The sequence below is a fragment of the Sphaeramia orbicularis genome, chromosome 6 (assembly GCF_902148855.1).
Source record: "Sphaeramia orbicularis chromosome 6, fSphaOr1.1, whole genome shotgun sequence".
NCBI classification, from domain to species: Eukaryota; Metazoa; Chordata; class Actinopteri; order Kurtiformes; family Apogonidae; genus Sphaeramia; species Sphaeramia orbicularis.
In genome coordinates, this window is record NC_043962.1 from 18,092,865 (window position 1) to 18,108,687 (window position 15,823).

Below are 15,823 nucleotides of genomic sequence, written 5' to 3' on the forward strand. Positions count from 1 at the left end.
GATGTGGACAGGGGTCTGGATCAGCACTTAATGATGTTCTAATGTTCTAAAATACATGTTTCTTTCACCTTACAAATGTTCTTGTTCTTTTTTTTTTTTTGCATTTTTTTGTATATATTTCCTTTTTTTTTTGTCGCTTATGTAGCTGACAAAGAACTCTTAATATTTTAAAAGAATATTTTACATCCATAAGGTTTAAATTGTGAGTGTTAAAAACATAAAAAGGATTTAGAAGAGAGAGATGTACAATACACCCATCAACCACAACTGGTTTCATTTAACCTATCCATTCTGGTAGTGTTATTATGACTGAAGCTGATTCTTGGATTTTTTTTTTTTTTTGTCGCTTGTGGGTAAGGAACCAAATATGGTAACTTCATTAACCTTGATTTTCTACATGACAATAACAATATTTGAAAAAATTCCCAAAAGTCTTGTTCTGTCCTCCAATAACACACTAAAGTTGAAGTGTTGAATTTCAGAGTATTTCAATGAGTGCCCTATAAAGGGTTAACAGCTGTAATTACCAATCAGTGATCAGATTCAGACACAACCTGAACACGACTACTGCTCTATATCCTGTCTAGACGTTGACATTAAAAAAGACGCCTCACTTTTCCATAACAGCAAGTAATTATATCAGGTTTAATCTACATCTGTATTATAAAAGTCAAGTGGTCTGTATGTGTGTGTGTGTGTGTGTGTGTCTGGGGATTCACACAAAATCTGTACAGAGCTGACTGCTGCAGTTTGTCATACTTATGTATTTTTAGTCAAGAAACAGACTAGCGAAAACGGCAAGTTGATAGAACCAAGATTTTGGGAGATATTAGTAATTTTGCAATACAATAGCCTTACAATCACGTTGCTATACCCGGAAGGCTTTGGCGGTGACTGCTGGACAAATACGGTACAACATGCACAAATACACAACAGCAGAAAAACGACCACATCTACACAGGTCAAGGTGCTAGTTTATATTAGGTTTATTTTGTTTTGCACAAGAGGAGAAAGATATTGTTGAATTTGGCATTTTCTTCATCCTGATTTTGGCTCCTTTTTTTCTTCTTTTTTTTTAAATAAATTTTTTATTTATTTTCATTGTGCATCTCCAAAAGTAACCCCCCCCCCCCCCCCCCCCCAAAAAAAAAGAAAGACATTATGTGAAAAAATTTTGTTAAATACAAAGTACAACCCCACCCCCCCACCCCAAGCCGATGGCGAACCCCATAGCAAACCCAACCTAGATCTCAAATATGTATGTGTATATATAACATGTGAATATGAAGCTAGATTGTTGCTTAAAGAAAAGCTGTAATTAAAAATAAAGTTGTCCTCCGAAGAGGGGGGGTGGAGGCGGGTTTAAGGAAAAGGAAAAAAAAAAAAGAAAGAAAACAAATGCAAAAATTTAGAGAAAGGCACATGTAAAGAACAAATTTTGAGAGATTTTGAGAAACTGGTTGGACAAATTGTCTGATATTTCCAAAAATTTGTAAAAAGAAAAAAAAAACTGAAATTCAGCCATTAAACTGCTCTCCTCGAAAAATGAAAAAATAAAAACAGATACATGTATACAGATGAAAATTAATTTAAAAAAAATAAAAAGAAAAAAAATCCAGGAAAAAAATTTAGTGTGGGAAAAAACAGGAAAGAATATATTGGGGGAAAAAAACAGGAAAAATGTGGTGGGGAAAAAACAGGAAAAAAAATGTGGTGGGGAAAAAAATACCAGGAATAAAATTTCATGGTGAAAATATACCAGGGAAAAAATTTAACAGGGAGGAAAAAAAAAAAAATTTGGAAAAAAATTTTGTGGGGGAAAAAACACAGGAAAAAAATTTAGTGGGGGGAAAAAATACCAGGAAAAAAAATTAGCAGGAAAAAAATACCAGGAAAAAAAATTGGCAGGAAAAAAAAAATTCCAGGAAAAAACTTTCCTGGCGAAAAAAATACTAGGAAAAAAAATTTGCAGGAAAAAAAAATACCAGGAAAAAAAATTTTGCAGGGAAAAAAATACCAGGAAAAAAATTTCCCAGGGAAAAACAATACCAGTAAAAAAAATTTAGTGGGGAAGAAAAAATGTTTTAAAAAATTATTGGGAAAAATAAGCCAGGAAAAAGACTTTGTTGGTTTTTAACAGTCCCAAATACCTCACATATCACTAATTGATGCCTTTGGGATTATTTAGAACTGTCTTCTTCCCTGGAGTCTCTGTGCTTTACTGCCTCGCAGGTTTTCCCTGGATCATCTCTGGACCTGCTGCTGTGGTCCTTCCTCTCTCCTGCCTTCATCATCATCACTCACTTATCCATATAGGGGGTGTGTTCCATAAGTGCTATAACTGGTGTGAAACCAAAAGTGAAACTTAACTTTAAATGTCCGACTCCTTTCTTCTATGCCTCTGTTTTACTCCAAAGCTTGCATGAAAGTTTCACAACTTCTAACCTGTATCCACTGGACCCCTGGGACTGCTGGGCCCCATTAATTTGTCACGTTTACCCCCCCTTTATGACATCCCAGCCTATATTCAATAGAGTACCCACCTCTGTATTACATAGTCATACATGTATTATGTAAAATACTGAAAAAGCAACAAAATATATTTAAGACCTACTGGTTTGTTTCCTCAAAATGACAAGGATATTACAGAATTACTCTGAACTGTGAACGGCATAAACATCTGAGTAGGATTCTCTTCGCTCTAAAGCTCAAGATGCCACATTGCCTTAAGGCTCTCACAAATAAGCCAAGGCCTCTGACGGTAAAGCAAACTATGTAAAATAACATTACGGCAAAACACGGATTATGTAAAACCGAGTGACATTCTATATATTTTGAGTGATAGACTTACATAAATGCTAAACAACTGAACGTTGTCTGATGAATAAAAGTGGTGCAGAGTCAAAGAGCAAATCTGCATTCCTCACACAAGAACTGACTTTTCTTTCTTCTAAGAGCTGCTTTTCCCTGAAGGTGCATCATTCCCAAACTCTTGTGACTTGTGTAATGTTACGCAACGATGGAAAACATGACAATTTAAAGAACTGCTTTGAAATGGCAGCTTTTCTGCGGCTTGTGCACCGGACAAAATGTAGGGCACAGAGCGTCCGTGGTCAGAATGCCAGAACACATTATCTCCACAGGTCTCAGTAGAGATAGTAGCAGCTGCTGGTGCAACATCTGCTACAGAGGGAGGGACCCCTGGTCTCTGAGATGGACTTACAGCTCTTCATTCTCTTTTTGGCTGCATCTGCTCTTTATTTCACCAGCCTACGCTCAGCCTCGTTTCCATCGGCGGTTTTACATAAGGCCTGTGTGGTTCTTATGTAAGGCTGACTGAGCGTCGAGGTGTGCAGTGAAGAGAAAAAAAAAAAAAAAAAAAAACAGTGCAGAACTTACTTAGCCAATTCCTGGAGGCCATCCAGGAGAGACCGGGAAGTTCCTGCATCTTTAGCTCCGAGCGACACCATGAGAAAGTGGAGGTCGTTAAATAGGGTCACGTGATCGTCGGTGTGAGGCTGTGTTACCTGGAGAAGCTCCCGCCAATGGTCCTTCACACACACACCTGTCACATACGTCCACACAAATGTTAAAATAGAATAGACTTTATTTGCTATTTGCACAGATACATCGCAGTATAGGTACATTGGAATTCTTGTGCGTTTCCCTGAGTCACAGAGTTAAAAAAAAAGACATGAATAAAAACAGAAACGAAATATAAACACAGATACGGCGGTGTGTAAAAATATTAGAACTTCGGAAGAAACTGGTGGTTTATTTGTTCCCAGAGCCTGAATTTCACTTTTTTACCATTGCAAAAGGTAAAGGCAAAGGTACTAAGAATATTTCACCTACAAATTTATCAGTCCAGTCCTTTTTTTTTTTTCACATTTTACTCTAATATTTAGTGTACACTCCTCAAACCTTTCCCCCACTTTCATCCCCATGCTCTTCTCAGACATAATATCAGTTAAGCATCATTTCATTACAAAAGTAAGATAATAGAGCTAAGTAGACTAAAAAAAAAAAAATCTAAAATAGACAAAATATGAAGACAGTATTTACAATAGTAACACTATGTATGTAACAGGGTGAATTATTCTACATTAATATGGGTATGCAAATAATATTGTATATTAGTTATTGTCATAATTACACAAAATCTGTTTATTTTAGTTAATACCTGACAGGTTGGGCCTCTGAGTCAGTATGTGGAACTTTTAATTTGAGTCTGTTCCCCAGTGATTACTTTATACTGTGACACTACCCGCTATAAGTAGCATTTTCGCACCTTTACCTCTCCTCTATTGTTTCTGATCTCTATGGAAGAAGTAAGCGGCCTTGCAGTCGGGGGAAATTTCTGTTTAGCCTCAGATAATTTCTTTTTTTTTTTTTGGGGTGGTCACATTTTCACTTTATCTTTTATGCAATGTTCTTTTGTAGTCCTTTTTTTGTTTTTTTTTTTCTCTTTTTTAAAGTGTTTTTATTGAAATTACAACAATGACAATATAAAAAAAGTCATATACAGTATCTAATATACGCGATGTCACAAGAAGAACATTACACCTGCACTCATATGTACACACAAATTTATCAGTCCAGTCCTTTTTTTTTTTTTTTTACATTTTACTCTAATATTTAGTGTGCCCCCCCCCCCCCCCCCCCCCCCCGCCTTGGCAACCATCTAAGGAAACTCTCTGGAATGAGCTTCTGAGAGTGTAGAATGACATTGGGGTTGATACTCTCAGAAAAGACATCGACAAAATGCCAGAAAGATGCACTTCTGTGATTGTTGCCAAGGGGGGGGGGGGGGGGGGGGGGGGGGGCACACTAAATATTAGAGTAATAGAGTACACTTTTACATTTTTTGGGACTGTGCTAAGTTTGTATCCTACTGGTCATTGATGATAAAGGAAATCAACAATATAATAGGAATGGACTTACCATTGGATTTTATCGTGAATTACTTTGGTAACCTATCACACAAGATGAGGAAATCTGACCGATATCAGTGGTCTACAATTTTTTAGAAATGATTTGCTTCAGACATTAAATGTGCTAAATGTTACGTATTTTAATAAGATTAATTGGAAAATAAATGACAAAAGTGCCAGTTTGCTAATGTTTACAAGGTATATGATTAAGTGTTATTACACATATATACTGTACTGGTTTATGTACATTTATATAATAGTTTTATAAATCTTCCACTAAATAGAACCTGTAAAGTGAATGTATTCTAATGTGCAGACAATGTTTTGAAGTACATCTTGTAGCTCTGAGACAAGTATTCCTTTTGAGTCAAACCCATTCTCTCATTAATTCTTGAATTTCACATTTTGACCCAAGGCTGTATCTTGGAAACTTCAGCCAACCAGCATTTTTGACTTGATTTTTCTTTATCAGTGACTCTCATGTGGTAAAATTTCATTACTTTTATTCTGGAAGCATTTTCCTTGTAGACCAGTGTATCTTTTGTTAATCCTTAGGGGTCTGAGCTGATTTTGGCCATTTATGTGTACTTCTGATTTTGCCTTTATATACTATATAAAGAAATGTTTATTATACCCATGTTTGGTTTCTTTTTTTTCCCAGCACAACTTCAACTATCTCATCTGCCTATTATTATTTCACTTTAACCTACTATATCAACACAAAAGGCCAAAAAACACACAAAAAATATAAAATCCGATTTGAAAAACATACATAATTTATTGCATAAATAACACAAAGATGCTTAACGAACCTTTTCAAAGACTTTAGAAGTGAATATTGGTTCCAAATATTAGATATATAAAATTAAATTGTAATAAATTAAAACTATATTCAAATATTTGACATAACAGCATATCTTTACATAGGCGTTTTCTCTGGTTTTCTCACACCTTGGTCCTCCTGGTTTCCACATCCAGTTCAGGTAGGGGTCATTCTCACCTGTACCTGCGATGCTAATGCAGTCTGAGGATTAGAATTTGCAGATTCGGCCACTTTTTTCCGTTTTGAAAAAGGACAAAAAATGACAAAGATATGGTCAGAAATATAACGTCCCGCACCTCATTTTCATACTTTTACTCACATTTGTTTGCTCCGGGTTCAAACCGTCATATCTACGGTTGTATTTGCTCTATCAGCATCTAATAACAACATCTAGTGCCCCCCCCCCCACACACACACACACACACACACACACACACACACCCTTGGCAACAATTTTAGGAAACTCTAAGGAAACTCTCTGGAATGAACTTCTGAGAGCGTGGAATGACACTGGGGTTGAAACTCTCAGAAAATACATTGACACAGTGCCATAAAGATGCACTGCTGTGATTGTTGCCAAGGGGGGGGCACACTAAATATTAGAGTCAAATGTAAAAAAAAAAAGGAATGGACTGATAAATTTGTAGGTGAAATATTCTCAGTACCTTTGCCTTTACCTTTTGCAATGGCAAAAAAGTGAAATTCAGGCTCTAAGAACAAATAAACCACTGGTTTCTTAAGATTTGACAAGTGTTCTAATATTTTTGCAAACCACTGTATAAAAAAAGTTATTGCACAGACAAACTTATTTGTAAAATAGAGTACTGATCAGAAAAAAAGTAATAATAATAATAATAATAATAATAATAGTAATAATAATAATGATAATAATAATAATAATAATAATAATAATAATAATAATAATAACTAGCTGCATTGTACCCATGGTGCCATTGTACGATAGCATGAGAGGCTAAAATCTCCCAGCATACCTCACAACATCTGAATACAGACATAAAATTGTGCCTAGTAGATAGTCAGGTAATGTTTCTATTCATTTGGCGAGTTTGGCGGCGATCAGGCCTGTGAAGGCTGAGGAAAATCCGTACAAACGCCATCCTGTGCTGCAACATTGATCGGATATTGATCGGACAAATGGACACAGAACGCGCATTATGTAGTAGGATAATAATAATAAAAGTACTGAAAGGTAAAAACAAGTTATTGCACATTTGAAATGTTGCTTAAAAAGGCTAAACTGTTGCAACATAATGAAAAAAAAATGAGGAAGTTATTCAACATATTCCAAACTGTGCTTATTATATCCAATTTTAAATGGTGTCGGAATAATGAGGTGCGCTAACTGAAGCGATATCACCTCATTAACAGTTTGTGTTAAGTTCCAAACAATCTAAATTCATCTTAAATTAGATGTTACAGTTCCCCTTCAATCCAGCAGCAGCACATTAATAAATGTTGTCTCCAACTAGCCAGTCATTTTGAAAGCTCCAACAGAGCAATGACAAGCATAATTTACTGAATTTTAATCAAACTCTGATCAACAGCGTTCACAAGCGGAGTGGAAAATCAAAAACTTTTCCCTTAATTTCCTTGACACTGTCAGTGCTTCCAGTGCTGGTGATGCCTTATAAATAAATATGCTTAGCAGAGACTAAATCTTACCCTCCATTTCCAGTCTGTAGAGCATCGAACAGGCATCCACAGTGTCCAGCATAGAACCGGTGGCTTTACAACGTTTGAACACCTTGAAGAAACGGAAGAAAATTCACCTTGAACACGATGACTTTTTTTTTTTTTTTTTTTAAAGACACACACACACACAGAAAAAAAAAAAAGCATTTACTGTACGTGTTGTGAATTACTCTGAGCTGACTGGTTAAACATTCATGAATCTAACTTGAGGCGAGACTTTCTGTTGCATTCAATCTTATTTCAGTAGTGAGTAACATAATAAAATGTTCTTGTAAGGTACAGGGCATCAAAGTGCTCCCTTTTATACGTGTCGCTGTTATTTTTACAGCGCCTGAATAAAAAAATCATCAGTCGCGGCTGTTGACACTGAAATGGGGGGAAGAGGAAGGGGAAGGGGAAGGGGAAGGGGAAGGGGAAGGGAGTAGGGGGTAGGGGTGTGTAAGGAGGGGGGGGGTTCCAGATCCTCACATGGATTTGACTTCCATTTGTTCACACTTGGCCTCTTGACTCGCAACAAACATGACATGCTGCTTTTAGTCGACATCCCCTGTGTACTGGTGCATAACTAGTGTAAGGACTTCATATGCATCTAGACAGATATGGCAGTCCAATCCTGATAAAAAAATAAAAAAAAAACTCTCAATACACACCAACCTCGGAGTCGTATATGTTCAGGGCAGCTTCGTACTGTCCCTGCGGAGAAGGAGGTGACAAAGATGAGCAGGAATAACTTGCGAGATAGGCTAGGCTGATAGATAGTATCGCACAGATGCAAACACAAATTAATCTCCCAATATAATCAACTCCAGACTTCAAATTACCCATGGGTGAGGATATCATGAATAGAAATTCTAAACAATCCCGCTACCAACTGTGCACTTGACTGAGAAAACTCATTATAATCTTTACCTTCTCTATGAAGTATAGCGCCCAATGCCAATAGTTATGACTGGCCAGCACATCAGATATCTGGAATTTAAAAGAAAAATAAGGACAAATATGGAAAAAAGAAGCTGAAGTAACAATATCTGCAAATGAATGGTCAAATATATGTAAAAACTGCAATGACTACTTCTTGTTCAGGTCAGTGGAGGGAATTTATATGGAAAAAACATTGTATGTTTTTTTTGTAACACCTCATGTCAAAAGTAAACAATGTAAGAATCTGAGCGGAGGTTACTGTTGGAGGAACTGTGGCTTTGTGAAGGCAGGACACTTTGACATTTTTTGGGACTGTGCTAAGATTGTACCCTCCTGGTCATCGGTGATAAAGGAAATCAACAATACAAGGTGTCCCAAAAAATGTATACACACTTTAAATAATTGTAAAGTAGGTGTTTATTAAAATTCATTTAATTTTCAAAATTTAATACAATTTACAAACATCATTTTATTGTTTTGTCTGTTCTGCCTGTTCTCAAACTGACGTCCGTTCTGGTCCAGACACTGCTGACAACGCCAAGCAATGGAATCGCACACATCACAAAACAGTTCCCTTGGTATTTGCGTGCATTCACATTCAATGGCTGCTCTCAATTCAGCGACTGTTGCAGGTCTCATAGCGTAGACTTTATCGTTTAGGGATCCCCATAAAAAAGTCTAGTGGTGTGAGGTCTGGTTAACTTGCCAAACAGGTGGATTGGACGGAGGGGTTTCGTTGAATACCCTCCGTGTTCACCAGGCCTCACAACACTAGATTTTTTTTATGGGGATACCTAAAAGACAAAGTCTACACTTGCTAGCAAACAGACAGACAAAACAAACAAACCTCCCCCCTATCACCACCTAAATGTAATCATTTGTTCCTTGTGCCAGTATCAACATTTCCTGAAAATGTCATCCAAATTCATCCATAACTTTTTGAGTTATCTCACTAACAGACAGACAAACAAACCCCCCCCCCCCCCCCGCGATCACCACCTAAATTTAACCATATGTTCCTTGTGCCAGTATTAATATTTCCTGAAAATTTCATCCACACCCGTCCATAACTTTTTGAATTATCTTGCTAACAGACAAACAAACAAGCAAACTAGAAAAACACTCAGAGAGCGCAGACATCCGCCAAGGCAGATCAGTCCCTCCACCCCCCCACCCCACCCCCTGATCACCACCAAAATTGTATCATTTGTTCCTTGTGCCAGTAACAACATTTCCTGAAAATTTCATCCAAATTCATCCATAACTTTTTGAGTTATCTTGCTAACAGACAGACAAAACAAACAAAAAATCCGCCCCCCCATCACCACCTAAATTTAACCATCTGTTCCTTGTGCCAGTATTAACATTTCCTGAAAATTTCATGAAAATCCATCTGTAACTTTTTGAGTTATCTTGCTAACAGACAAACTAGAAAAACACTCTGAGAGCGCAGACGTCCGCCAAGGCAGATCAGTCCCCCCCAACCCCACCCCCTGATCAACACCAAAATTTTATCATTTGTTCCTTGTGCCAGTATCAATATTTCCTGAAAATTTCATCTAAATCTGTCCATAACTTTTTCAGTTATCTTGCTAACAGACACACAGACAAACAGACAGGCAAACCCTGATGAAAACATAACCTCCGCCGGTAATTACTTGTGTAACCTACCACACGAGATGAGGCAATCTGACCGATATGATTTGCTAATATTATTAGCAGGGGCAAAAAAAGCCATAACCCGAAAATGGTTGTGCGAAGGTCCCCCAACACTTCTGGACTGAACAACTGTTGTGAATGAAACTTATGACATCTAAAGACTGGCCTTTTCATTAAGACACACAACTGATAAATGTAAAAAATATTGGGAAAAATGGAATGTGCATGTTAATCAAAGAAATCCTTGAACCTGTATAACCCTACACTAATTTGTCCTGAACATGTCTATATTTTGTTTGTCTGGAGTTTGAACCTGGATGCTCTAATTGTTGTGGTCTGTCTTTTTTTTTTTTTTGTACTTTGTCTATCATAAAATGTGGAGATATAAATAAAGTATATATATGTAAAAAAAAAAAAAAAAAAAAGAAAAGAAAATATGGACAAATACTTGACCTCGAGGTATTTCATTTGTAATTTCATGCAGTGCGCTGGAACAAAAAACAGAAGTTAGCAAGGTTACCGAGATACGATTTGTCAGAAAAGCACCTGCCAGTCATTCTGGGTAGCCTCCATGAACTTCAGGCCTTTATCCACTTCTGCTTTCATCTCATACACATGGGCTACAGCGTGGACAGACCAAGCATCATCCGGAGTCATAGCAAGGCCCTGCAAAGAGGATGAGGCATGAGGTGGAATACTGATGTCACAAAAACAGCTTTATTTCTCACATCAGAGTAAAATGACACTTCAAAAAAAGATTGCATGGTTAAATCTCGAGTTACAGGCTTCCATTCTGTCTATGATGATGTCCAATCTTTTTTCCAAGTGACCCTCGTGTCAGGAAACTTATTCGAATGCAGCGCACGTCTGGCAGAAACTGAAGTTTGGATGAGCAACTTATTACTTTGCTTTGACTTTCTGTATAGAAGTGACAAATTTTTTAAAGGCACAGAAAGCATGGACCGCCCACACACAGTAATGGTGACACTGTGAACAAAGACTGTAACGGAGAGGAAAATATCTCACCTCCATAGCTATCTTCTCTGCCTGGTCATAGAGTCGAGTCTCCAGGAGACCAAAGGAGTACATCCCTTTGAGGTAGCTGCCGACAGAAAATAATAGGAAAACAATCTTTAAAAACTAGAAAAGCACTCAGAGGGCGCAGACCACCGCCAAGGCAGATCAGTCCCCCCCGATCACCACCAATATTTAATCATTTGTTCTTTGTACCAGTATCAACATTTCCTAAAAATTTCCCCCAAATTCGTCCATAACTTTTTAAGTATCTTGCTAACAGACAGACGAACAAACAAACGCCCCCCCCCACCCCCGATCACCACCAAAATGTAATCATTTGTTCCTTGTGCCAGTATCAACATTTCCTGCAAATTTTATCAAAATCCACCCCCCCCCGTACCCCCCGATCACCACCAAAATTTAATCATTTGTTCTTTGTGCCAGTATCAACATTTCCTAAAAATTTCACCCAAATTCGTTCATAACTTTTTGAGTTATCTTGCTACCGGTCAGACGAACAAACAAAAAATCTGCCCCCCCCCCCCCCGCCCCTGATCATCACCAAAATTTAATCATTTGTTCTTTTCTTTGTGCCAGTATCAACATTTCCTAAAAATTTCATCCAAATTCATCCAAAACTTTTTGAGTTATCTTGCTAACAGACAGACAAACAAACAAAAAATCCGACCTCCCCCCCCCGCCCCTGATCATCACCAAAATTTAATCATTTGTTCTTTTCTTTGTGCCAGTATCAACATTTCCTAAAAATTTCATCCAAATTCATCCATAACTTTTTGAGTTATGTTGCTAACAGACAGACAAAAAACAAAAAATCCCCCCCTCCCCCCGATCACCACCAAAATTTAACCATATGTTCCTTGTGCCAGTATTAACATTTCTTGAAAATTTCATCCAAATTCGGCCATAACTTTTTAAGTTATCTTGCTAACAGACGAACAAACAATAAATCCGACCCCCCCCCAATCACCACCAAAATGTAATCATTTGTTCCTTGTGCCAATGTTAACATTTCCTGAAAATTTCATCCAAATTCATCCATACCTTTTTAGTTATCTTGCTAACAGACAGATGAACAAACAAACCCCCCCCCCCCCCAATCACCACCAAAATTTTATCATTTGTTCCTTGTGCCAGTATCAACATTTCCAGAAAATTTCATGAAAAACTTTTTGAGTTATCTTGCTAACAGTCAAACAAACAGACAGACAAACCCTGATGAAAACATAACCTCTGCCGTTTCACTTGGCGGAGGTACAAATCTTGTTACCAGTTACATCTTTAAATAAAAAAAAAAACATTCGGTATAGCTGTTATTTTCTGGATTAGAGATGAGATTTGACAGAAGAATAAAGAGCAGACAGTATTTTTGGAGCCCAGATTTCCTCACATTACTGCAATGCAGAGAAACAAACGCATGCTTTTATTTTCTCAGTAGTAATGTTCCGACATAACGCCGTGGATCCGTCAAACGCAGCTTGAAAGCACGACTCTAAAGCTTGAACTTTACATGCTAAAACACGACTGGATTGTGTTCGCTCTCGCTCCTCTGTAAACTTCAGCAAACTATTTATTCTAGAAGGGAAGGGGCGTGGAAGAAAGACAACAATTTATTCTGTACAAGTTGTCATCCATAAAGGACATTCGCAATTGCAGGGAGAAAACCCGAGGCCACCCCCTGAGACTGAAATTACCCTCTGCAGGACAGTGGAAGTCAGTCACTGTCAACACCTAAAGACACTCTACACTCACCACTTTTCTTACAAATACCAGCTAAGCAGGTACACCACTATATGTTTTCACTTCAATAAAAAACCCAATAGCTATATCAGGACTGGATGCAGGGTTACTCATGTTGCTTTCCTCAGGGGCCGCCTTTGCAAAATGCCAGAAGGGCGGTTAATAAACAAGTAATATTTGTCCGACGAACTGAATAAACATTAAAAGTCCCTCGAAGGTACGAGAGACTTTAAATCTTTTATTTCCACATTACTAAACTACTGACCTAACTTATTAAATATTCTGTGTGTAGAATTTGTTCACGGATATCTCTATGTCTAAGCTAAAGTCTGTCTTGATAACAGCCGGTGCAATGATGTCTTTGTAGAAGGTTTTTTCCCAATAAAAACTCCTATGTACACTACAAAGTTCCTCCGTGTATTTTCCGTTCCTCTACAGCAGGGGTGTCCAAACTTTTTTTAAAGAGGGCCAGATCTGATAATGTGGAGATTGACAGGGGCCAGTTATCCCTTCGGACGTTTTTTAAACAGTAAAAATTACATATAAAAGCGATAATTTTAAAAACAACTTTATTTTCATTGTCAAAATATAATTTTTTTTAAATGGCAATGTAACCAAATCTAAGCCACTCAGGTGTGAACAAATTTAAAAAAAAAAAAAACATTTCTGCCTTCCTTTCACATCTGGAGTCAGATAACATAGAACAAACTGTATAGAGTATCTTAAACTTCCAAAAAGTTGATAAAAATCTTAACCCCACATTCATTTTAAACATGACTTATATGAGTAATCATTACTCATATATTACTCAGTAATGTAAAGTCTGTTAACGTTTAAGATGAAAACATATGACTCTTACTCTTGTCTTTCACAAAATCATTCAGAAAGTAATATTTGTGTCACATCTACAAGTACATAACACCAGCAATTATAGGCAACTAACCTGGCAACTTGGTAGCCTGTCTTGGTGGTGAATGCATTGAACTCCCAGGTTCACATGAAGAGTCACTGTTGTAAGTTTAAAGCAGCTTGAATTTGCTTCACTTTTTCAGAACGCTCACTCCCTGCTAGCTTGTCGTATGCGTTAGCATGTTTTGTCTGCTAGTGTGTCTTTACATTGAATTCCTTAAACAAGACAACAGTCTCTTGACAAATTAGGCAAACACAATCAGCTCGATTTTTAGTGAAAAAAATTTGTAATTCCCATCTCTCCTGGAAGCGGCGGCCCTCACTGTCAACTTCCGTTTTTTTTATTTACAGGCGCCATGGTTAGAAATTAGCGAAAATGGTTCATGGCAAAGTCACAGAGCCAGATAGAGTTAGAGTGGTGCTGCCACCATGAGGTGACAGGAGAAACTGCATTTTGAACCTTTTATGATTCATGTACTCGGATCAACAGTCCAAGCGGGCCATAAATAATACAGTATAAAACCGAAGCTGGGGGCCGTATAAAATCTGACCGCGGGCCGTGATTGGCCGGACTTTGGACATGCCTGCTCTACAGTCTGAGCAAACACTGTGCAACTCTTGATACCGTTAGCTCAGAAAGGCGGATAACATCAACAAATGACTGCCTCAAAGCACAACACAGTGTCCAAACGCAAGCTTCATGTAAGAACACAAGCCACACATCGATCTCACATACTGTCTTCCACATCATACATCAACTATTTTAATTTTGTTTTTCTTTTTTAGCTCCTTTTCCCCTCTCCCTCACCAAACCCCTGCCTTTTGCCAGGCCATAGTTGTAAATAAGGATGTTTTCTTAATCCAGTGTTTTTCAGCCTTGGGGTCGGGACCCCATGTGGGGTCGCCCGGAATTCAAATGGGGTCGCCTGAAATTTCTAGTAATTGATAAAAAAAAATAACAACAACAACTTACTAATAAAAAATACATGTATATGGTGAGTTGACAGAGACATTCACAATACTTAAAAGACATGACAAACTGTGAAGCTGAAACTGAAGCACTGTGGTACTGTTCATCTGTCAAATGTCCATTGTGGTCAGTTTCAGATGCTGCAGCTCTTTCATAATTCATAGTTTGAGTTATTTTTTGTTCAGTATTAATGTGCAGCCTTGTAAATCCAAGCTGGACTGACTGTACATATCCTGACCAAGGAAAATAAAATTCTCACTTTGTGCAGTAATCTACACCTGGCTTTACTGCCTCTGTTCATAATAATATATATTAAAAAGACTAAGTGTTGTCTAAAATTAATCTCTATTTGCAACATAGTATAGCAAACTATTACATGATCAAAAACCAATTATTTTAGCAAAAATTCTCCATTTTGAATTTTCTGGGGTCGCCAGAAATTTGTGATGTTAAAATGGGGTCACGAGCAAAAAAAACAGGTTAATCTGTCTTCCCTGGTTAAATAAAGGCTACAAAAACTAAGTAGAAGGTGTGACCATAGGCTCATATGACTAATCAGTCCCTCCTGAAAAATGCAATTATGCAATCACACAATTCAATTCATAATCAATGATATAAGGCACATTATGCAAGGGTCCACATTTTTTCAAAAAGGGCTGTAGCGCTGCATTGGGGCGCCGCTAACTATTGTGGGGCCCATGAAAGGTTGACCTTGTGGGCCCTTCATAAAATAAAAGTATATGTACAGGGTGTCCCATAAGTCTCCATACATAGGAAAAATAAATGTTTCTTGACATAAACCATTTTTATTTATATAATATGCTCTATATGACTGCCATTTTGTCGGGAACACATTTCAATGCGTGTCCTCCACTGCTGAAGAACTATAAAGAAGAAATATAAAGAAATACATGTTAGAACCATATATGTATGGAATGTATTGTCTCCTATGTATGGAGACTTATGGGACACCCTGTAGATTTGTTGGGGGTGAGAGTGTGTGTGTGTGGGGGGGGTGTCCATAAGTGCCATAAGTGTTCTATCTCACTTCTGTGAAGCTGGAAGCAATTATTTTATTTTTGACACTTGTGACTCAGGAATGTTAAAACTATGTTTGAG

General features: G+C 37.5%; 1 protein-coding gene across 1 annotated transcript in view; it reads right to left on the reverse strand.

The window, feature by feature from the left end:
• ttc38 (tetratricopeptide repeat domain 38) overlaps nt 1-15,823 on the reverse strand; it is a 41,280-nt gene that overhangs the window by 6,326 nt on the left and 19,131 nt on the right. Inside the window, exons 6-11 of the mRNA XM_030136920.1 lie at nt 11,077-11,152; nt 10,597-10,716; nt 8,380-8,439; nt 8,125-8,163; nt 7,441-7,522; nt 3,400-3,565 (exon numbers count right to left, since the gene is read on the reverse strand). Of these exons, the coding sequence (XP_029992780.1) occupies nt 3,400-3,565; nt 7,441-7,522; nt 8,125-8,163; nt 8,380-8,439; nt 10,597-10,716; nt 11,077-11,152 (543 nt within the window). The remainder of the gene's footprint in view (nt 1-3,399; nt 3,566-7,440; nt 7,523-8,124; nt 8,164-8,379; nt 8,440-10,596; nt 10,717-11,076; nt 11,153-15,823) is intronic.